The sequence below is a fragment of the Eleutherodactylus coqui genome, chromosome 5 (assembly GCF_035609145.1).
Source record: "Eleutherodactylus coqui strain aEleCoq1 chromosome 5, aEleCoq1.hap1, whole genome shotgun sequence".
In the NCBI taxonomy this organism is placed as follows: Eukaryota; Metazoa; Chordata; class Amphibia; order Anura; family Eleutherodactylidae; genus Eleutherodactylus; species Eleutherodactylus coqui.
The window spans coordinates 38022491-38045432 of NC_089841.1; the positions used below are offsets into that span (position 1 = coordinate 38022491).

A 22942-nucleotide genomic window follows, 5' to 3' on the forward strand; every position below is an offset into this window, starting at 1 on the left:
AAAAACGCACGAACGAGAGGCAGCTGTGACAAAGTCACGGAACATCTCCTGTTTACGTGCCCATTCAGACGGCTGAGTGCGGCGAGTATACGTGATGGTAACGGGGTTTCTTGCGGATTCCGCAACGAAGGCTTCCATTGGATTCAATGGAAGCTGTCCGATTCGCGGTCCTTCCACAACTGACATTGTGATCCAACTGCACCATCTGCAATACAGATATTTCAAGGAACGCGCGGACGCCGGCCTGGCACAGGGTCTGATTCCACTGCGGGCTCCCACATGCAGAATCCAAGGCGTTCATGTGAAAGCAGCCTTAGGGTGATCTGCGATAATCGGGCTCATTTCTTTGATTAGCCAAAAGACGGATCACCTGGCTGGAGTGCCAATAGATCCCGAATGCCCTACAATACTCAAAGGGGACTAAACGGTTGGAACGACTATTTTTGCTTTCTGATGCCATTAATGCTACTGCTGCTTTCTCCTGTGGCGGGGAGATGGATCCTCTCTGGCATAAGATATGTGCTTGATTATATGTTATGTTAATATCTCATTATTGCGCTGATGTAACGGCTCTACGTAGTCTATTTTTTTCTCCCCCTCTTTTTCTTGACTTTTGGACTGGTTCACCCCAAGTTCAAATTTATACCTACAACCCAATATAGTCTTATTTAGGACTCCCTGCCTTAGGAAGAGGATTCTCCCATGGCTGAATGGGCCTTCTTCTTATGGAATCATTAAGCAAGGTACAGAAGAAGTAATCTTAGGCTCTTCATATGGGCTTATGTCTGTCATATTGATCTTAGCCTGGCCAGGGGGGTGGGGGGGGGGGTCTCCCTTTTTTCTTCTTTACTCTTTTCCACAGGGTTTGTCTTTCTGTCTCTAAGGAGCTGTTTGGTGGGCCCACGCGCCCATTCTGGTTGTAATGACTCGGGGATTCAAGACGACAAAGGACTTTTGGTGTGTGGGGGGGGGGGGGGGGGCGTCCTCTGAGCCACATGAGTGAAGGGGTCATTCAGGAGGTGTAGGGTCTAATCCTCTCAGAGCTCTGTGATAGTGTCCCCTGAAAGCCTCTGCAGTCTTTAAGGGGCAGAGCAGCGCTCCTCCACTACGACCTCTCAAGAAGGTTAAGGTCAAGACTGACTATGCCATTCTTAAACACATATTATTCAATGATAGTTATATGGATTTACTTGTATGCATCACCCAACGTGTCTTCAGCTCGCGTTCACAGATGGCTTTCCTTACCTTCTCCTGTAAGATGTTCTTGTGACATAATAGTAGGCCATAATGGATATGATTCTGAACATAGGACAATCAGTGGTATTAAGTTTGGGGTGCAAATCCTCATTTTTATGTGCACTATAGAAAAAAAACTGTAAAGTTACCTATTTGCAAAACTATGAATTTTTCTCCTCTAAATTCCATTAACTCCTCAAAAAACCTGTTGTCAAAATACTCATGACACCTTTAAATGAATACATTAAGATGTGTATTTTTAAAATTGGGTGAATTGTGGGGGTATCTATCATACGGATAGCTATGAGCCTTTGTAATCTTGGATTGGTGTAGGAAAGCAAAATGTTCTTCAAAATGTTAAATTTGTACGTTTCCTAAATGGTAAAAAAAAAACAACTAAAGTTTTTCCAGTGTGCTTCCAGAATAAAGTAAACAGACAGAAATATATACCTCATCAAAAACCTGGGATATTGTAGTTGAAAATATGAAAAATGTCAATTTTCAATGTCAATTCAAAATCTTCCGCCTTTTGGTGCTTTTAATAAATATTTTGAACATGCTGTCATGCAATAGGTTGCGCTGCAGAGTTATTGTTCCTTTTCTCCCATTTATGGCTTTTACCCATTAGCATTTTTCTTTTAATGCTGAAATATCGCCGCTTTTTTTTTTCCAATGGGACTTTCCAATGTTAAAATCGCAAGTTTGTGCTTTTGCGATTTTTGTGCGATGCGATATTAGCATTAGAAAGTCCCATTGGAAAAAAACCGCTGCGATATCGAAGCGTTAAAAAAACACTAGTGGGTAAAAGCCCTTAACTGTTCATACTGCAATGATAAAGCAATTCAAAACAGAAAATTAGGACAGACTGCTGCAGTTGATGCATAACGATACTCTCAGTGCACTCACCGGGCTAATACGGAAAAATGCGGTGACTGCGAAGAGGCGTGGCCTACCAAGTAAGGAGACAGGAAGTCCTCAGGAGAGCTCAGTCCACCAGCTCCTGGAATCCTTGCCATTCTGTTACTATCGGATGCAGGACTGCCTGCTCTCTCCCCACAGCATGCTCTCCTATCCCGGGGGAGCATTTTGAGACCTTTTAAGGACTCATTGGAGACGGAGTCTAGTGAGACCTACCAGGCCTGAGCATTCCCAGGCTCCATTACCAGGTGCTGGCACTCGGAGGGGGCCTGGCTGGAGTCCGCCTGCTTAGCGGTTCATAGCAGGGACTGATCCGGGAGCTTTGATGCGGCTCCTGTTTGCTCCCTCCACTCTGCGGCCAGGTGACTGATACTGCTGGCAGCAACTCTAGCAGGCATCCGGCCTGATGGCCAGCGGCCGCCTGCCTCAGGCCCTGTGCACAGTGGTGTCGGCACTTCCCAGGTGCCTGAACATTGTGGCCGCTCTAATTTTTGGGCCGTTCAACCTTTCCTCTTTGTCGGGGTGGCTGCTATCTTGGGGCTAAGGGAACACAGTCCCTCCATTGGAACAGTGGAGGAGCAGGTGGAAGAAATAAGGAGTAGTCTAAGAAAGGAGGAGAATGGTGAAGAAGATGATACAGGATCAAGTGACATAGTATGTTAGGCTGAAAGCAGATAATGTCCATTTAGTTCAGCCTGTTTCCACCTCCATTTGTTGATCCAGAGGAAAGTTAAAAAAAAAAAAGACAGAAGCCAATTTAGTCTATTTGGGTGAAGAAAAAATCTTTCCTGACTCCATAATGGCAGTCAGAATAATCCCTCTTTCAACATTTGTAAGTTCCTCCCTGACTCCAAGACCCGGAGCAACAGCCCCACTGGTTATTTAAGGTCTATATCCTGTAATATCATAGCACTTTAGGAAGGCATCTAGTCCCCTCTTAAACAACTCTATGGATTTTGCTATCACCACGTCCTCAGGCAGAGAGTTCCATAGTCTCACTGCTCTTACAGTAAAGAGGTACTGTCCTCTCCGGCACATCTTCTCCCTTGAAGCTCCCCGGGGATTGGATGATCATGATCCTCGCCTCCAGGTGTCGTGGATTTCCTTTTGCGTCCAACGACTTACTCAATTAGGAATGTTTACACCCTTCCAGATTAATTATGAATTGATTATGCGTATAAGAAGTTTTCACACTGACACAGGTTCAGCATGTATAAGCTTCCTCAATTCTGCTTTATTGTTGGGCGCGCAGCCTTTTTTAAAGAGTTTAACATATCTGCCCATCTGGGCAGGTCAAAGATTACATAGATACAACGTATTGTTTGATTATTGGATAAGCATCTTGCAATTCTTCCATCCTCCGGTCATCTATGATTGGCCATCAGGTGGTGGACGAGATGAGTGGGTTGTCTTGGACCCACGTGTGGTTCCTTCGATATGATTGGATATTACAGCTTGAACTATTAATTGCACAACCCCCCCCCCCCCCCCCCCCCGTGTTATTTGCATAAGTTTCCAGTATACTGCTTGGGTTATTATTGTGGTAGCTTTTTTCAGACTGCGGTTATCTATGTCTGATTCTTACTTCTTCTAAAGTTACAAAACAGATGGAAAAATATAGCGTGTCTATGTTAAATATTATCTTGTCAGCAAAGTTTAGGGAATACAAGTTTCATTAAAGGAAGTAGAAATATTGCATAGATGTAAGAACATATATCTATATTTGTATCAGAATAGAAGGCAAAGAATGGACAAGTACTGTCACTTATTATACAGAATACAAACACTGTCCACTACAAAGGTCCACAGTCCAAAATATAGATATATTGGGTTTCCATTACACAGGAAGGACTGGCAGTGATTACTTCACGAGTGCTGTAACTCAGCTAATCAAAGCCAGAGCTCGATGAAATAATCAAAGCCATTCAATAAATGGCTGGGATTAGGGCCAAAAGCAACGATATCGCACGGACCACTGGTGCGATAGCGCTGTGATTTTTTTTTTTTGCAACGATATCCTTTTGCCTGTGTGAAATAGGCCTTAAGGCATCGGATGGAGTGGTACAAACTTTGGCAGAGTTGTATATACTATTGTGGCACAGGGGGAGGGGCGCGGTACATACTATTGTGGCTCGGGGGGGGGGGGAGCAGTACATACTATTGTCGCGCAGGGGGAGCAGTACATAATATTATTGCACACAGTGGTTAAAATCTTAAAGTTATTACCTCATCTTGAGGTATTGACTCATCATCAGGTTTCTTTAATTTCTGAACATCTTTTGATATCTTCTATACAACAGAATTTTCTTGATTGACCCACCAAGGATAAAAGGAAAACACGAACAAGATGGCGGAGAGTGTAGTAAATCTCACGAGAGAGATAATCTTCCAGCTTTTTGGAGAGGTGAGAGATTCTGATGATGTCACATTAAATCATTCTCATCTATCGTAATAACAGATGATGTCACTGGAGAGGTGATGGACTCTGGAAATGTCGGCAGTGATATTTATTATTGTCTCCCCATATACAGGATTACACAGTAGTGAAGAAGACCTCTAGTGATGGCTCTCGGGCCCCTGCGTGTGATGGACAGGGAAGACCCCTGAGCCCAATCTTGGGGCCCCCACCTCACTCCCTGATACATGAAGACATCAATGTACAGAAGATTCTAGAACTCCTCAACAAGATAATGGAGCTACTGACTGGAGAGGTGATGCTGCAGGGAATGCTGGAACATGGAATCTTATGTTCTATATTAATATCTTAACATATACTTGGAAAAAAAACACCAAAAAACACTGACACCAGCATAGATTTGAAAGGCAGCAGCATATATGACAAGTCCACACCAATAACCACTCTTGAATCCATCTGTATACCCACCCCCAGGAGGCGGCTGGCATTCCCCCATTTAAACATGCCACAACAAGCTGGAAGCTAAACAAGAGGGCGGGCGGGCACAATCTTGTGGTGCTGTAGAAAAAAACTGAAGCCCTCCGTCCTATCAGCACCTCCTTATGTCGGGACTCGCTTTCTCTCACCATTCAGCTCTTGTTGCTAGGGCCCGAGCTTCACAGAAGGATCCCTCAGGCTTCATCTCACCATTCTCTTCAGACTAATCACCATCCATCACCAGGGCTCCAATGTTTCCCAACAACCTCCAGAACCTTCCAGCCGCTCACAGCTGACCCTGTAGTGAACTCTATTAAATACCTACCTAATAAGCCAATACTCTAATAATTAATGCCCAAAAGACCTTTTAACACCATTTTCGCTCAGATTCCATGAGGCCTCAGACCCTAATTGGCCTTCGGCCGTACATGGAATTTTATACTCTATATTAATATCTAAACATATACCTGAAATGAAAACACCGACGCCAGCATGGATTTGAAGGGTCACGGCCTTTATTTTAAACAGGGTTACCTTATAAATATTAATAACTCAAAAAAACCCCGACATATATAACAGATAGACTTATCCCTACCTACTCAAGTCTCTAACCAATCTTTAATCCATCTTTATACCCACCCACAGGAGGTGGGCAGCATTCCCACCAGGCCATGACATAACTATGGCATGCCTCCCCCAACACAACAGCAGCCCTTTCAATCATTTCCTGCAATCCCATATTGAAAATATCCAAAGCAATGTCGAATGAATGCACCCGATCCAGTTCTGTGCGGCCAACTAAAACCCTTCTAGCTCAGCGTGCCGAACCGAAAAACCCTGAGCGAAGCTGACCATTTCTCAAGCACTCTATTCAATCTTTTCCATATTTCATTCAAAAATAAAACTTTGGAAGCACCCAAACCAACCGGGTCCAAATCCGGAAGATACTAAAATTATGTCAGGAAAATGGCTTTAACCCTCCACAATTCCTGCCTGATTTTGCATAACGGGTCAAATGTTCTAATTTTGTTCTTGTCCTTCCCTCCCAAATGAATCACAGGGATGCTTGGCTCAGGAAGCACTGCCCTTTCTAACATCAGCATGAACCATTTCATCCCTCTGACTCAAAACTGATACATCTGACCCCAAATCATCCGAGGAACAGCGATCCACTGCTCTTTGCTGAGCCCAGTGAATACAAGAGTGTCCAATGATCCACACAACCGTTCCTTGTGAAGACAGAAAAATATCACAGCTTAAAACGATCATTCCCATCTCCTCAATTTCTTTGCGTTATTCGCTTAAACGCAGCTTCTACAGTTGCCCCAGTTTTAAAGTACTGCAGAGTAACTTTTACTCCGCTGCAGCATATCTTACCAATGCATTTCTTCAAAACGCTCGTAAATTGAAAACGTGACCCAAAGAGCCGTCCGCATGGCAAAACAAAGATTGCAACTGCCTCCGGCCAATTTCCTAGAAGCGCTTCAATTCCCGCATCGGGCATAGGTTAACATTAGGGTTTTGAAAATTCTGGATCCTACCCCCTTACTTTAACTTACCTGTTTTAGTGCGCCTCAGGAAAATTTTATGCCATTCTCCTGCTCAGACACATCCGAGAATAAAAAAGACGAGCAAACCGCTCTGAACGGAGCCAGAAACTCTCCGCATCTCAATGCTCCAAACTTCGCTAATAAGAGACAGAATGAAACAACATCCCTTCATAACCTGAGATCCAACCAAACACTGACACCAGCTTGTTCAATAAGCCAAACGTAATAGCAGACCCTTGATCCTTGGAAAAAGCAACCGTTTTGTATCCTTGTAACTCTAGTCTAATTTGCTGAAAAGAATCGGTGACACCCCTAGGCATTTCTGAAAACATGATATCCCCGCCATTCATTTCATCACAGACTTATAAGGCAAACCTGCTTTAAACCTAGAAAGCAAAAAGAAATAAACACATTCCCATCCTGCGAATGCTTATCCATTTCGAGCTTACACCATGGTTGAGCCGGCCAGTGACCATTCCAGAGTACCCAGTAATCTTGCTTCCTAGAAGCGCCCCCCCCCCCCCAAGCCTAATTTTAATTTGGATGTTAAAAACAGAATCCGCTTGCCAAGTGGAACTACCATTAAACTAGCAAAACTGCATCCATGCGAGCTGAACATTCTTCTGAATTGACCATCAACATGCTCATTGAGAGAGTGAAGACCTCTTGTGATGCCAAGATCTTCTAGAAAGAAAAAAATAATAAATTACCCATCAGGATCACACAAGCAGATGGCACAACTATCAGTGATAATACCCAAGAATTCCAATCTGGTGTATTCTGGAATAAGGTTTCTCCAGCAGGGTTTGGGGTATTTTGTGGCCTCCTAATTTGAAAACTCTGATTTATGTGTACACAAAAAGAATTCACACCGAGTCCAGTTCAGTCTGAAGTCTCGAGAGCTCTGCCGTGTATTATGCCTGAAACTCCTTTTATCTAAACACATACCTGGCTTTTATAGGCGTATAAGGTAGAACATACATGGTATATACTCATTGCTATAGGCTGAGCTATATGGAACCTCCTCCCAGTCTCTGTACACTAGTTGGTCCTTGTCCTCTTGCCATGTGCAAACTTCTCCTTTGTCCTTGGCTCGATGCTGGAGAAGGGGGAGGGGCAGGGAAAATGAAGTCAGTGTGTGTCATTTGATTCAAGTTGGCTGAATGTAGAGATGGTCTGATACTACGAAAACTACCTCCCCATCATCCGGGCTACTGAACCCATCTTCAGCAGCCAATGCAGCACACATCTGACTTCATGTTGCTGTCCAGTGGCAATCATGATGAAAGAGTTTGTTATGGGTCTCTGTAAATCAAATTATAGTGAAATACGGATATTTGTACAACAAATAGACATTTTACGCTGGTCGATGCTCCTCTCCACCACAGGTGGTCATGGGAAAAGGTTTCTCATGACCCAGAGGGATACCAAAAAATTTAATTGTTGAACAAAAATTTTTAACTTCCTTACAAGTGGCTTCATCAGGAGGACCAAGAAATACAAAGTCATCCAAAAAATGAATTACTCGCTTTAAAAAAAAAAAAAAAATCCTTTAACTATCCACTTCTAGGAAGGAAGCAAAACTCTTAAAGTAACTACATTACTGAAAAAACCCATGGGTGAAGCCATGTCCAAGAACAGTCAATACTTGAACTGCAAATGAAAGAATTAAAGACAAACCGACAAGCAAATCCGGTGCAACCTCAACCTTCAGAGAAAAATACCTTGGGCAAGATAAATGATCAATCACTGAGAGGAGATAGGGATGATACCAAAGAAGAAGTCTAAGAGACCTCAAATTGACTAAAAACGATATCAGAATGACCGGCAATTTTGCCCTCGTCTATTTGCTTAACAATTTTTTTCTTTTTATCTGATATCAAGATAGGAAATAACTGAACTTATTAACCTCCTTACAACAGAGGCCCTTGGACTCGGGCACAATGAAGCCATTCAAAAAGCCTTCTTTAATGGACTAGGCCTACTTCCAACACTGTTGTAAGTCTCACTGGCTACTGGCCTCATCTTTTTTTTTTGCACGTAATTCTCTATTTTCTGGATGCAAGGAATTTTGTATTTTATTTCTGGATAAAGCAAGAACAGTGGAATAAACCTGACGTAACAGTGGAGGATCGTCCCAACAACACAAGAGCTAAAATACCCAGTCTGTAACCAATTATTAAAGATCTTTGCTTCTTGTGGTCATCACTCCTTTTATTGGATTCTTTAACTGAAGAGAACGGTGATAAAACAAGTAGCTATAAAACAAATCCGATTAACACCAGCAGCATTCCAAACCACCGGCTGCTACAGACTCCATGCAGCACTCAAGAGGTACCACCGACAGAGTGCCCTCAGAAATGCCACCAACACTCTGTCAAGCGGTGCTTACAGTTACCAACACTCTGTCAAGCAGTGCTTACAGTTACCAACACTCTGTCAAGCAGTGCTTACAGTTACCAACACTCTGTCAAGCGGTGCTTACAGTTACCAACACTCTGTCAAGCAGTGCTTACAGTTACCAACACTCTGTCAAGCGGTGCTTACAGTTACCAACACTCTGTCAAGCGGTGCTTACAGTTACCAACACTCTGTCAAGCAGTGCTCAGTTACCAACACTCTGTGAAGCAGGGTTTATAGTTACCAACACTCTGTCAAGCGGTGCTTACAGTTACCAACACTCTGTCAAGCGGTGCTTACAGTTACCAACACTCTGTCAAGCGGTGCTTACAGTTACCAACACTCTGTCAAGCGGTGCTTACAGTTACCAACACTCTGTCAAGCGGTGCTTACAGTTACCAACACTCTGTCAAGCGGTGCTTACAGTTACCAACACTCTGTCAAGCGGTGCTTACAGTTACCAACACTCTGTCAAGCGGTGCTTACAGTTACCAACACTCTCTCAAGCAATGCTTACAGTTACCAACACTCTCTCAAGCAGTGCTTACAGTTACCTCAGAAACGTTACTCTCACTCAGATCAAATTAGCAAATTAGAAATATGGTGAGTAGACTTAACCCTAGATGCTCCAGTCTACTAATAACCACCACCTTTACTCTATTTTCATGCCCACCCGAAGAAGGCGGGCGGCAATCCATGTTACCAGTTCTGCACTCACCATTAATAAAACACGTTCGTTAACAAGACATACATTCCCCATCATCACTCCTGAACCAGCCCTTTCTTTAAAAGCCTTGCAAGGGTTAACACATTTAAACCTGACAAATCTACCCAAAATGTTACACCAGATAAATCCTTCTATACACCGGTGCCAGTTATCAGGGGTAACACCATCTTGTAGAGCTTCACCTGTACCCTGCAGCAGTGCAGGACTTGGTGTTGGCATCTGGTAGGCACTGTGAGACCTGCCAGGTCTCGGTCGCCTCCGATCAGATGGAGATAAAAGGTAGCTTTCTCCTTTCGCATTCACTTCGCTGGCGGTTTTCTACCAACGAATCCTCCTCTGATACAAGTGTTCAAATGATTCATCTGCCTGTTGAGCGCTCTTCTTGTCGCACACTGCTCACGGGTCCTAAAGCTGAAGCGCTGGGGATTCTAGCTAGGCATCTGTGAAGCTGTTCCTCACCACCTGCTTCATCCGCGCCAATGACCAGCCGCTGCAGAAGGTCCTTCATCTTCATAGAGGGTCTGAAGCTGTGACAGGAATTGTAAGAGGAGCTGTGGCAGGAACCAGGAACTCTCACTTGGATTCTGTAACTGCTTACAATCATGTGGTGCTGTAGAAAAAAACTGAAGCCCCTGTCCCGTCAGTAGTTTTTTTATATCAGGACTCGCTTTTTCTCACCAATCACTCCCACCAATCAGCTCCTGTTTCTAGGGCCCGAGCTTCACAGAAGGATCCCTAAGGTTCCTTCCCGCCATTTTCTTCAGACCAATCACCATCCATCCTAGGGCTCCAGTGTTTCCCCAACAACCTCCAGAACCTTTCCCTACCTAATAATCCAAGACTCTTATAAGGCCCAAAAGACCTTTTAAAACCATTTCCGCTCTGATTCCATGAGGCCTTAGTCCCTAATTGGCCATCGGCCATACATTATACAGTAACAGCCCTGGAGGCTTCTGGGTGATGACTATATATTGTGTTGTCAGGTTCCTATAAGGTGTCAGGATGTCGCTGTCTATTGCTCTATGGAGGAATTGAAGTATTTAGAAGGACACAAGGAGCTGTACAAGGAGGCCATGATGGAGACCCACCAGCCGCTCCCATCTCCAGGTAATAGACAGGACTAAATACATGGGGACTTTATTATCTGTATCTAAAGAACGACTTCAGTGTCTGTCTGTATTTCCTCCAGTTCCATCCAGTAAGAGAAGCCCACCAGAGAGATGTCCCCGTCCTCTTCTTCCACAGAACCATCAGGTAGGTGGAGATGTCCCTCTGATCTGTAGAAGGCTGCGAAGCTCTTGTCTTCACTCTTATTAGATGTCTTCTACGTGTGTGATGAGGCCGGTGGAGATGGCAGGATTACCGCTGACCAGAGCCATTACATGTGGTCTGGATCTTCTCCCAGTTTTCTGTCGGTGGAGACTGCTGGTGGGAATAAGGGGCCAACAGGTTGGATTTATATCTATCTGCTCCTTTATGTCCCCCGAGACAAACGGCGGATGTGTCTGGTAGACGCTGATCTCCTCCACTGAGACAATGTGCAGCGTGTGTAGCCATGCCGGATATACATTTGTATGAGGTTCCTGAGGGGTCATTGAGCTGCCATCTATTATCTATGTTCAGCTTCTAGACCTGCAGCTCTGTGGCTCAGATAACTACTCCTGTCAGGTCACTTTTGGTCATCATGATTAATGATCTTTTCTGGTCATGTAAAACCTTCCACACGACTTCTCCAACCGTCTGCTGACTTTTACAATATTTGTCTCTCAGCTTTTGAATCAGGATGAAGATCTGACTAATATTGATGATACAGTAACAATTGTGACAGTCAAACAGGAGTTTGAAGAGGAGATTCCTACAGGTAACCGCCCAGGTGAGTAGTAACCACTATATACAGCAGAGAGGAGTCACAGATTCTCCTCAGTCAGCGGCTGCAGATGTTATTCTGTGGTCTGTGGGATTATTGGGGATGACAGATCCTGCAGTCCGGGCTCCGTCCTCCCAGTTGGTTCATCCTGTAAGCCTGTTAGTGGCAGTAGATATCTGACCCTGGCAATGGTCGGCTCTGCTGCAGCTAGAAACACCATAACAAGAGCAAAAACCACCCAAACGGCCGTTCATGTCGGTTATTTTCAGTATCTATAGACTTTATATTATCTGGTGTTTGGAAGCTGATAGTCTTGTAGTCACTTATCCTGCCTGTTATGGAAGTATGATATTACTGCAGTCGCACATTCTCTCCCGGGTTCGTTAATATTCATTCGTTTCTTGGTTTTCTCTAGAATGCAACTTTTTTTCAACTATTCCCCCTTTGCTCAGCAAGTGTGCTGTTAGCATTTCCATACTATCCCTGTCACTACCCCAACTTTGTGACTCCAGATTACCCCTGGAGAGGACCTTTAACATTGGACGATCATCATTAGTACAGCGTTTTCCTGAAAATAAGACCGTTTTGTTTTTTTGTTTTTTGGGGGGGGGAGGTCTAATAATACTTACCTAGCAGCTGGCGTTTGGGTTCATCGTACTGGTCTCATTTGCTGCTACAGGCTTCCATGTCCTCCTTAATGCCAACAGAACAGTTCTTCCTGGTAGCGGGCTTGAATACCCTGCCACCAGCAAGGTAATGCTCTGATTAGTTAATCGAGTGCTGCGTAAGCCAATGAGAACCAGCGCTTGATTAACCAATCATAGCCATTCATTGAATAGCTGTGAGTGGTTAATCCAGCGCCGGCTTTCATTGGCTGATGTGGCATTTTATTAACCAATCAGAGCATTACCTTGCTGGAAGCAGAGTATACAAGACCTGCTATCAGAAAGAACTGCTCTGTCGGCTTGAAGGAAGATGCGAAAACCTGCAGCAGCATCGCCACAGGCCTTATTATCAGGGGGAAACATGGTGGCTGTTCATACCCCTGTGCTCCTGCGCAGTTTTGAACGATAGTCGTCCCATGTAAATGCATGCACAGAGATTATGGTTCATCTGTGGGGTATAGAATGGAAAGAATAATATCTCTAGATTAGTGAGAAAATACCAATCCCATTGCATCCATGGCCTTTGAGTCGGCCAAAACGGATATCATCTGAATGAATGATCTCTCCTCTGCCATGTTTGATGTATGTAAATGGATAAAATCGTGTTATGAAATATGGCGGTCATTGCTTCCCTCTAGGAATCCCTTCTGGGGAGACATGACCAAAGTATTGTATTGTATAAACATCCGGACATTTCCTGCATCCAATCAGCCGGCCTCCCTCTGATGTCACCAGTAGTGTTGGGGGAACTGAAACATCATATCGCTGCATGCCGCCGCTGCTCACTCGCTGCTGAGGCTGCAGTCAGGCGTTGCTGCCATTCACGTTCTGCACAACTCTCCTCTGCTGGCTCCCAGGCTGCTGCCCGCAGGGTTCATGCACGCTACCTTTTTAAAGAGCCAGTGTATGCTACTGTTACTCATCCCCAATCCAGACAAGTAAAGAAAAATCTACAATTTATTATCTGCCCAACTGTTTCTACTCCTGTAATTGTATATTGTTATGTGGGATTTTTGTTGGTTCAGATTTCTTTTCAGGTGCCTTCACTAAAGGATCAAGGATGCAGAAGGACAGAAACAAGATGGCGGAGAGTGTATTAAATCTTACACTAGAATTAATCTTCCAGCTTACTGGAGAGGTGAGGGATTCTGATGATGTCACATTACATAATTCTTATCTATGGTAACAACCGGTGACGTCACTGGAGAGGTGATGGACTCTGGAAATGTCTGTAGTGATATTTATTAATGTCTCCCCATATACAGGATTACACAGTAGTGAAGAAGACCTCTAGTGGTGGCTGTCAGACCCCTGTGTGTGATGGATGGGGGAGACCCCTGAGTCCAATCACGGGACCCCCACCTCACTCCCTGATACATGAGGACATCAATGTACAGAAGATTCTAGAACTCACCAACAGGATGATTGAGCTACTGACTGGAGAGGTGACGCTGCAGGGAATGCTGGGACATTATACAGTAACAGCACTGGAGGCTTCTGGGTAATGACTGTATATTGTGTTGTCAGGTTCCTATAAGGTGTCAGGATGTTGCTGTCTATTTCTCGATGGAGAAGTGGGTGTATTTAGAAGAACACAAGGATCTGTACAAGGAGGCCATGATGGAGACCCTCCAGCCGCTCCCATCACCAGGTAATAGACAGGACTAAATACACGGGGACTTTATTATCTGTATGTAATGAATGACTTCAGTGTCTGTCTGTGTTTCCTCCAGTTCCATCCAGTAAGAGAAGCCCACCAGAGAGATGTCCCCATCCTCTTCTTCCACAAGACCACCAGGTAGATAGAGATGTCCCTCTGATCTGTAGGCTGTAAAGCTCTTGTCTTCAGTCTTTATAATACACTATTTGTAAAAGAAAATAATAATCCCACCCCTAGAAGAAGTTGTAATTTTGCTGCAAAACTCGGGATGCAGTTACATCTCAGACAGATATACAAATGATTAGAGTTGTGGCGTGATTAGATGATCAGTCTTGCGACTTGAGGACATAAAAGTGGTTCCACCTTTGGTTTATAATAAGGCTCTCATAGGCTACTTGTGTTTAGTGACCTCTTTTTCCCCTTGTGTAGAGCTTGTTGACCACTAGACGCCTCTTCGATGGAATCAAAGAGATTTCACCCAGTTGACAGAGTTTGAGAGGGGGTGCATTATTGGAATGCCATAAGCTGGATGGTCGTATCAACAAATTGCCCACCAGCTGGGTCGTTCTGACCAGAATGTTAGGAGGTGTTGGGAACTATGGATGTGTGAGGGCACACAAGGCGGCCGGGTTCAGGACGCCCTCAACAGACCATAAATAGAAAGGATTTTCTGATCATTCAGCAAACACAAGTAGCTTCTACTATTTTGTTGATCACAATCCAGAGACAGGTTGCTCCATCGTTACAGATCCCTGTGTCTGTCAGAACCATTTCTAGGAACTCCATTTGTGGTGGTGTTGTGAATGAAGTGGAATCGGGTTGTTTTCAGCAACAAATCCAGCTTTGGGTACCGATGACAGCTGTGTTCATGTCTAAGGACCTAGGGATGAGCGCCTATGCTGAGGAGCCTAGTGTACAAACAGCGTTCAGAGAGCGCATTAAGGTCACCAGTTGGCTGTTTAGCGGAACAGTTCTTATCCTCCAGACATAGGGAGGGCTGCAGAAACAATTGGGGGTTTCTCTAAACAGAGAATCTCCCCCAAGCAGAGAAATATAGGAAAGGACTATTAGTAAAAAGAAGTCTGCGCTCTTGAACTGTACAGTTTAGCAACCATGAATGTCACAAAACAAGGAAAAGAATGGCACTTACTCGAGAGGAGGAGGGTATGATACCCAGAAATCCCCCTCCTTGAAGTGTCCCCTTGGCCTGAAAAAGGTGCCTTAAAGCAGAGAAACGCGTTGCCCTTGTACCATCCACCACAACTAGGAATAAAGGTTAGATATTCTCAAGTTGATGCGGCTGGGACGTGGCTTATTGACATAAAGGAGTCGACACTTTAAGGAGGGGGATTCTAATAGTTTGGAGATAAAGAGATTTGAGATGGGTGGGTAGTTGGCAGCATCGGTCGAGTCAGGAGTTGGTTTCTTTAGCAGTGGGGATATGATAGAATGTTTGAATGAGGAGGGAAAGATGCCAAAGGTCAGAGAGAGGTAAAATATAGTGGTGAGATGGGAGATAACCACCGGGGAAAGGGACCAAAGGAGGTGTGAGATAACAGGGTTGCTAGCACAAGTGGTGGGGCGAGCAAAGCTAGAGACTTCCTCTGTCATTGATCTAAGTACAGAGAGGTAACAGGAGCTAGATGCAGTACTGATGAGAGTAGGGTCGGGGCCAGTCTGGGATTGGGAGGTAATTTCCTGCTGGATGTCGTCGATTTTCTTTTTGAAGTAAGCAGCCAGCTCTTCAGCACTGAGATTCGTCTCTGGGAGCTGCAGTTTAGGGCTGAGGGTGTGGAAAGTGTCATAGAGTCATTTGGGGTTGTGGAATAGTGAGGAAACGAGAGAGTTGAAGTAGATTTGTTTGGCATGGTGGAGGGCGAGGTTGTAGGTTCTGAGCATGAATTTGTAGTGGAGTAAGTCTGTGGACATGTGTGATTTTCTCCACAGCCGTTCAGCACAGCTAGAGCTCCGCTGGATGAAGCACGTTTGAGTTGTTAGCCAGAGATGCTGAGGTCTGCATCCGATGGCTTGGGTCACGGGGAATGCTGCTTCATCTGGGGCATTTTTGAAAGTGGTGTAATGTGCGGCAACCAGCTTGGGGCAGGAAAGCAGAGAGATAGTGGATAGAGAAGTCTGTAGAGATTCAGCAATGTTTTGGATGTGAACAGCCTGAAGATTCTTATATGTACAGTAGGTAGGTGGGTCTGGAAAGATGCTACGGGGCTTGGCAAAGAAAGAGGGGAGTTTATGGTCCGAAAGCAGGAGAGGCGACTTAGTGAAGGGGTAAGCAGAGCAGAGACAGAGGAAGACCAGATCAAGACAATGACCGCTCATTGATATGTTCAGGACATGCTGCAGCCACATGTTTTGCCTCTCATGGCAGAGCTTCCAAGAGGCATTTTCCAATGGGCAATACTCAGCTTTACACAGTAAGGATGTGACAGGAATGCCTCCACAACATTGCCACACTTCTGTGGCCTGCCTGGTCACCTGATTTATTGCCAATAGAAGATGTATAGGGCCATCTGGAATGCGAACTTCGACAGCCTATGAGTTTGCATGATCTACAGGCTCAGTTAGAGCAAATGTGGAGCGATATGTCAGGGGATACCATATGGAACCTGTATGCCTCCATGCCCGCCCGTATTGCATCTTGTATCAAAGCTAGAGGCAGTCCAACAGGGTACTAGAGCCTCCATGCCTTCCCGTGTTACATCTTGTTTCCAAGCTAGAGGCAGTCCAACGGGGTACTAGAGCCTCCCTTCAAGGGTTCAGTTTTCTGCAATAAATTCTCCTTTTGCTCTGATATTGTAATCACTTACCTTACTGATTACATTACAATCACACAGAGAAAGTTTCAATCAATTTCGACAACTTCTAGAGTAGGGATGGTTTTTAACAATGATTGTATGTTTTACTCCTGTTTAATGAGGATGGTAGACAGATTTCTGAGGGATCATTGAGCCGCCATCTATTATCTATGTTCAGCTTCTAGACCTGCAGCTCTGTGGCTCAGATAACTACTCCTGTCAGGTCACTTTTGGTCATCATGATTAATGATCTTTTCTGGTCATGTAAAACCTTCCACACGACTTCTCCAACCGTCTGCTGACTTTTACAATATTTGTCTCACAGCTTTTGAATCAGGATGAAGATCTGACTAATATTGATGATACAGTAACAATTGTGACAGTCAAACAGGAGTTTGAAGAGGAGATTCCTACAGGTAACCGCCCAGGTGAGTAGTAACCACTAAATACAGCAGAGAGGAGTCACAGATTCTCCTCAGTCAGTGGCTGCAGATGTTATTCTGTGGTCTGTGGGATTATTGGGGATGACAGATCCTGCAGTCCGGGCCCCGTCCTCCCAGTTGGTTCATCCTGTAAGCCTGTTAGTGGAAGTAGATGTATGAGACTGCAGGCCCCCAGTCATCAGGGCACTATGACTGCTGGTCTGTAGTAATTTGATCATTTTAGCTATCATTTTCAAAATTATACACAAATGATCATTTTTGATGGTCGATAGAAGACTCTCTGCCAAACATCATCTGTCAGGCTGGAATTTTTTTCATCTGTTCTTAGCAAACTCTGCATGTGTGGCATGATCAGACACATACAGCTTATCATCTGTCACTTGGCACAAGACCTCTCGCTGCTCTGCCAGCTTAATCTGACATGCTGACGGTCGGAGTGTTCATATGAATGATCAAAATAAAGATAATCATATGAATGATCCCGCCCACTAAACCAATGATGATCATTTAGCTGCTCTCATTGGTTCACAAAGCTCACTAAGAGGTAGAGCCTGTATCACCGTCACCAGCTATGGCTGCAATTGTGATATACGTTCGTATAAGAGAACCATCGTAGTGTGCCGTGCCGCATCATGCTGTGAAATACTGTGGCTTTATTTATAACACTGCATTCTTTTTGGCAGTTTTCCTCCAACTAATTTTATCTGTTAGTTCATCTTCTTTTTCAGAAATAAGCTGAAACACCTTGACCCCGTGTCCCCCTTCAGATCCTTATCAAACCAGCAGATTTCTATAGATATATATAGTTTGTCTTGTGGGAAGTGAAGTTACCCGGTCAGCAACAAATCAATCCTGTAGAATGCTCTTTTCATCTTGATGCCTTCGCCCTGATTTGCCAGCAAGAAGAATAAAGTGTAAGGAGTTCCAATCATTCTCATAGTTCCAGATTGGCTCTGACACTCTTAGTATGCAGACATTGTCAGCCTCTTTGCAGGTGCCTTATGACACCTGCTTTATTAATATCTTCTTCCACAGGGCTCTGTCCTCCACCCAAATTCGTTTTTGCGGAACTTAAAGGGGTTGTCCCGCCACGCAGGGTAATTTTTTAAAATAAAAATGATACTTCCTTTTCACTTTGCATCGTAACACAGAACATACAGAGGCTCAAACTGTCCGGCATATCAGCTAGAATGCCTGTTTCTTACTTTTATATCTGATGTTCAATGCAGCTTTCAAAGATGACGCTGTTGTGCTGCCTCCCCACAATGCCCTGCACTCTCCCCCTCTGTGTGCGTGCTCCCAATGGCAGCAAGAGACATGAAAAAGCAAGGTTTCGTGGTGACGCTTAGCTCCCATCCTAACCCCGCCCACGACATGCCCGCACACCGCCCATCTCTATTGAACTGTTCTACAGTCTCTCCCCCCCCTCCCCCCTCTAAGTCCCTCTATGCGGTCTTGACCCCCTACAGTCTGGCTTCTGCCCCCTACACTTGACAGAGACCGCACTGACAAAAGTATCATACGACCTCCTGATGGCCAAATCAGGAAGGGGACTAATCCCTACTGATCCTCCTCGATCTCTCTGCAGCATTTGACACGGTTAACCACAAACTCCTCCTCAGTATATTTTGCTCCACTGGACCAAAGAACACTGCTCTCTCCTGGTTCTCCTCCTACCCATCCGACCGCTCCTTAAGTGTCTGCTTTGCTGGCTGTACCTTCCCTTCTTTTCCCCTTGCTGTTGGAGTCCCCCAGGCTTCGGTTCTCCATCTACACAACCCCAATGGGACAGACCATTAGGAGATTTGGCTTTCAATGCTGATGACACGCAGTTATACACCTCTTCCCGTGACATCACAGCAACATTCCTCCAGAACGCCACTGACTGTCTGTCTGCTGTCTCTAACACTATGTCCTCTCTCTATCTAAAACTGAACCTCTCAAAAACTGACCTTCTCCTGATTCATCCATCTACTAACCGACCTTATTCTGACATCTCCATTTCAGTAGGTGGCACCACCAGAACTCCCAGACAGCACGGCCGCTGCCTTGGGGTTATATTCAACTCTGATCTCTCCTTGATCCCCTATATCCAATCTCTTGCCCGAACATGTCAGCTGCACTTCAAAAACATTTCAAGAATCTGCCCCTTTTCTCACCCTGGACACGCTAAAAATGCTCACTGTTGCCCTCATCCACTCTCTGTTCGGTTAGTGCAATTCACTGCTAATCTGCCTTCTCTGCACCCGACTTTCCCTGTCCAATCAATCCTGAATGCGGCAGCCAGGCTCCTCTTCCTGTCCAGATACTATTTGGACGCCTCTGCCCTGTGCCAGTCCCTGCACTAGCTGCCTGTCAAATACAAAATACAATTTAAACTCGCCATCCTCATCCACAAAGCCCTCCACAGCACCGTGCTGCACTGCATTGCTTCCCTCATCTCCGCTCTGGTAATGAAATCAGACTAAGTGCCCCTTTAATTCAAACCTCTCATTCCCACCTCCAAGACTTCTTCAGAGCAGCACCAATCTTCTGGAATGCGCTAACAAAAGCTATCCGACAATTGCCGACACACAAAACTTCAGCGTTCACTAAAAACGCACCTCTTCAGGGAGGCATACCACATCCCTTAAACCAACTCCTCTGTACTCTACCTGATAACATGCTCCCTGTCCTACCGACTGCAATTCCTGCTACCCATAATTATCCGGCATCTGCAGTTATACCGATTCAGCCATTATACAGCCCAATTTGACTATTGCTTATGTGTATAGCTCCCCTTACTCTCCACCTCGCCATACCGTGCACATCTCCAGCCCCTTTACCTTCTGTATCACCCCTTTATCTGTAGTATGTAAGCTCGTTGGAGCAGGACCCTTACCTTAATGTCTCCATCAAGTGATGACTTCATGTAACCGTGTTTTGGTTTTTATTTCCCCTGTCTTGTAAGCGCTGCAGAATATGTTGGCGCTATATAAATAAAGATTTATTTAGTCTCTGAGTCCTATGTCAAAACATTCTCCAAGATGATACGCATACAGTACCTCTGTACACGCTTCCTACATTCCTTTGGGACCTCCATTTCTTAATCGATGCATTCCACAGTCTTGTGTCCCCTGATGAAACAACTGAGAAATGCGGATTTTTGTCTCACTGTAATATCCTTTCTTGTCTTTTATTGAGGGACACGGCACCCACTCATTTTTTTCTTATGTTATTATGTCCTTCTCAGTTGTAACATGTTCTTTGGTTTGTTCTTTAGTTACTTAAAAGGACAGATTATCACATTACATTTTTAGAGCTGATGTTAATGCTGATGTTTTCGACCAACTCCAGAAACACAGATTGTAATAAGTTATCCAAAGTTTTTAATTTCATCACCCTATTTGGTATTAACTTCAAATAAATAAAATTACTTCTCCTCATTTCTACCCTGAATGATATAGGGCATGTAGGTGTCAGGAAATGTGTGAGATGGACACCACCTAATAGCACTGACTAACACGAACCTTTATGATTCTTTCTTGTGGCCAAACATCATGATTTACTGGTCCTCACTGTGAGGTCTACTGTTAGGATGCGTTCACACGAGCGTGTTTTTGTGCATACATACGTACGCACAAAAACACGCTTCTATTTGCAACAATGCATTCCCTATGTTGTGTGCAGATGTTCGTACTTTGCAGGTGCGTGCCTTCAAAGACAGGACTTGCGTGCACCATAGGGAATGCGCGCATTGTTTTCAACGGAGCCGCGGCTGCTGTCGCCGGCTCCCTGCTTTTTTTTTTTTTTTTTTTTTCAGGGAAGGGCTTTACAAACAAGCTCTTCCCTAAAAAAGGAAAATTTTAGTGTAAAAAAAAACAACAAAAAACCTGTCCACCGCTTCTGTGTCCCCCGCGGGGATGAAGAACACATCTGCATGCGGCAGATGTTTCCTTCATCCCCACTAGTTAAAAGAATTCCCTGCTGCTACATCTGTGGCAGATGCAGCAGAGGAATTCTTCAATTCTCTACAGCAGCTGTCACACATGTCAGCTGTGGTAGAGGATTCTGCTGCAGGCAGTTGATTTCAGGGAAGGGCTTTAACCCCTTAATGACACGGCCTATTTTGGCGTTGAGGACCAAGCGATTTTTTGGTATTTTTCCATCTCCATTTTTCAAAAGCCATAACTTTTTTATTTTTCCGTGGACGCGGCCGTATAAGGGCTTGTTTTTTGCGTGGCGATCTGTAGTTTTTATCGATGCCACTTTTGGGTATATAGACAATATCGTAAAATTTTATATTTTTTTTTTAATGATAACAGGGAGAGAAAACGCATCAATTCTGCCATAGATTTTTTTTTTTACAGCGTTAATCATGCAGCATAAATGACACACTAAATTTTTTCTGCGGGTCAGTACGGTAACAACGATACCAAAATTGTTATATTTTTTTTAGGTTTTTACACTTTTTTGCAATAAAACCCCCTTTTTTTCGAAATCTTTTTTTTTCTCTATAGCTGCATTCAAAGTCCTGTAACTTTTTTATTTTTCTATGTACGGAGCTCTTTAAGGGCTTATTTTTTGCGAGACGAGCTGTAGTTTTTATTGGTACCATATTGGGAAATGTACGGCTTTTTTGATCACTTTTATTGCATTTTTTGTGAGGCAAAATGCTAAAAATTAGCATTTTGCCTCTGTTTTTTAGCAGTTTTTTTTACGGACGCGTCATTACGGACGCGTCAATATCCAATATGTGGGGTTTTAGATTTTTTTCCCTTTTTTTTATGCTAATATTAGAAAAAGCATAAAAAAGGGTTTTTTTACATTTTTTTTTTTTTACATTTTTCTTTTTTTTACACTTTTCTTTTTTTTATACTATTTGAGTCCCTCTGAGGGACTTACATCACTGTGCCTATGATCGCCGTCATAAGGCATGGCAGAGCTACTGCTCTGCCATGCCTTATCGCTTGTACAGCGATTATAGGCACAGGCAATACAGGACGCCAGTGTCTGGCGTCCTGTTGCCATGGTGACAGGCCGGGCTCTCGCGATAACATCGCGAGGTCCGGCCGGAGACACACAGGGATCACGATCCCTCTGTGAACTCTTTCCCTGCCGCGATCTACTTAGATCGCAGCAGGGAAGGGGTTAACAGCGGCGGGCGCATCTCCGATGTCCCCCCGCTGTTGGAGCGGGACGCCGGCTGTGACTGACAGCCGGCTCCCGCTGCGGGATAGCGCGGGATCTTATGTGATCCCATGCTATCTCCAGGACGTACCGGTACGTCCTTTTGCGGGAAGTACCAGGCTCCCGGGACGTAACGGTATGTCCTGGAGCGGGAAGGGGTTAAATATAAGCCCTTCCCTGAAAATCAAGTAAAAGTGGGTTAAAAAAAAATAAAAATACTCACCTTGCTTCAGCTGCTTAGGCTCAGCCACATCTTCTCCTGTTGTCCCCTGCACTGTGGTGCTGATCTATCAGCAGGCGGGGATTTAAAATCCCCGCCTGCTGAAAGAGCTGAATGTGATTGTCTGAGGTGCTTAGCCAATCACAGGCAGCTTTCCCCGAATGAATGACAGGGGACAGCAGGAGAAGACGCGGCTGTGCCCTGGCAGCTGAAGGGAGGTGAGTATCTTTTTTTGTTGTTTTTTAAACCACTTTTACTTGATTTTCAGGGAAGGGCTTATATTCAAAGCTCTTCGCTGAAATAAAATGCCGGCAGCAGAATGTCTGACAGCTGCGGTAGAGAATTGAAGAATTCCTTTGCTGCATCTGGCACAGATGTGGCAGA

General features: G+C 44.5%; 1 protein-coding gene across 1 annotated transcript in view; it reads left to right on the forward strand.

Annotated features, from left to right (window-relative positions):
• Positions 1-22942, forward strand: part of LOC136629087 (zinc finger protein 850-like) — a 131652-nt gene that overhangs the window by 9974 nt on the left and 98736 nt on the right. Inside the window, exons 2-9 of the mRNA XM_066605202.1 lie at positions 4455-4558; positions 4686-4865; positions 10708-10831; positions 10914-10978; positions 11495-11597; positions 13282-13394; positions 13522-13701; positions 13784-13907. Coding sequence (XP_066461299.1) covers positions 4502-4558; positions 4686-4865; positions 10708-10831; positions 10914-10978; positions 11495-11597; positions 13282-13394; positions 13522-13701; positions 13784-13907 — 946 coding nt within the window. The 5' untranslated portion in view covers positions 4455-4501. The remainder of the gene's footprint in view (positions 1-4454; positions 4559-4685; positions 4866-10707; positions 10832-10913; positions 10979-11494; positions 11598-13281; positions 13395-13521; positions 13702-13783; positions 13908-22942) is intronic.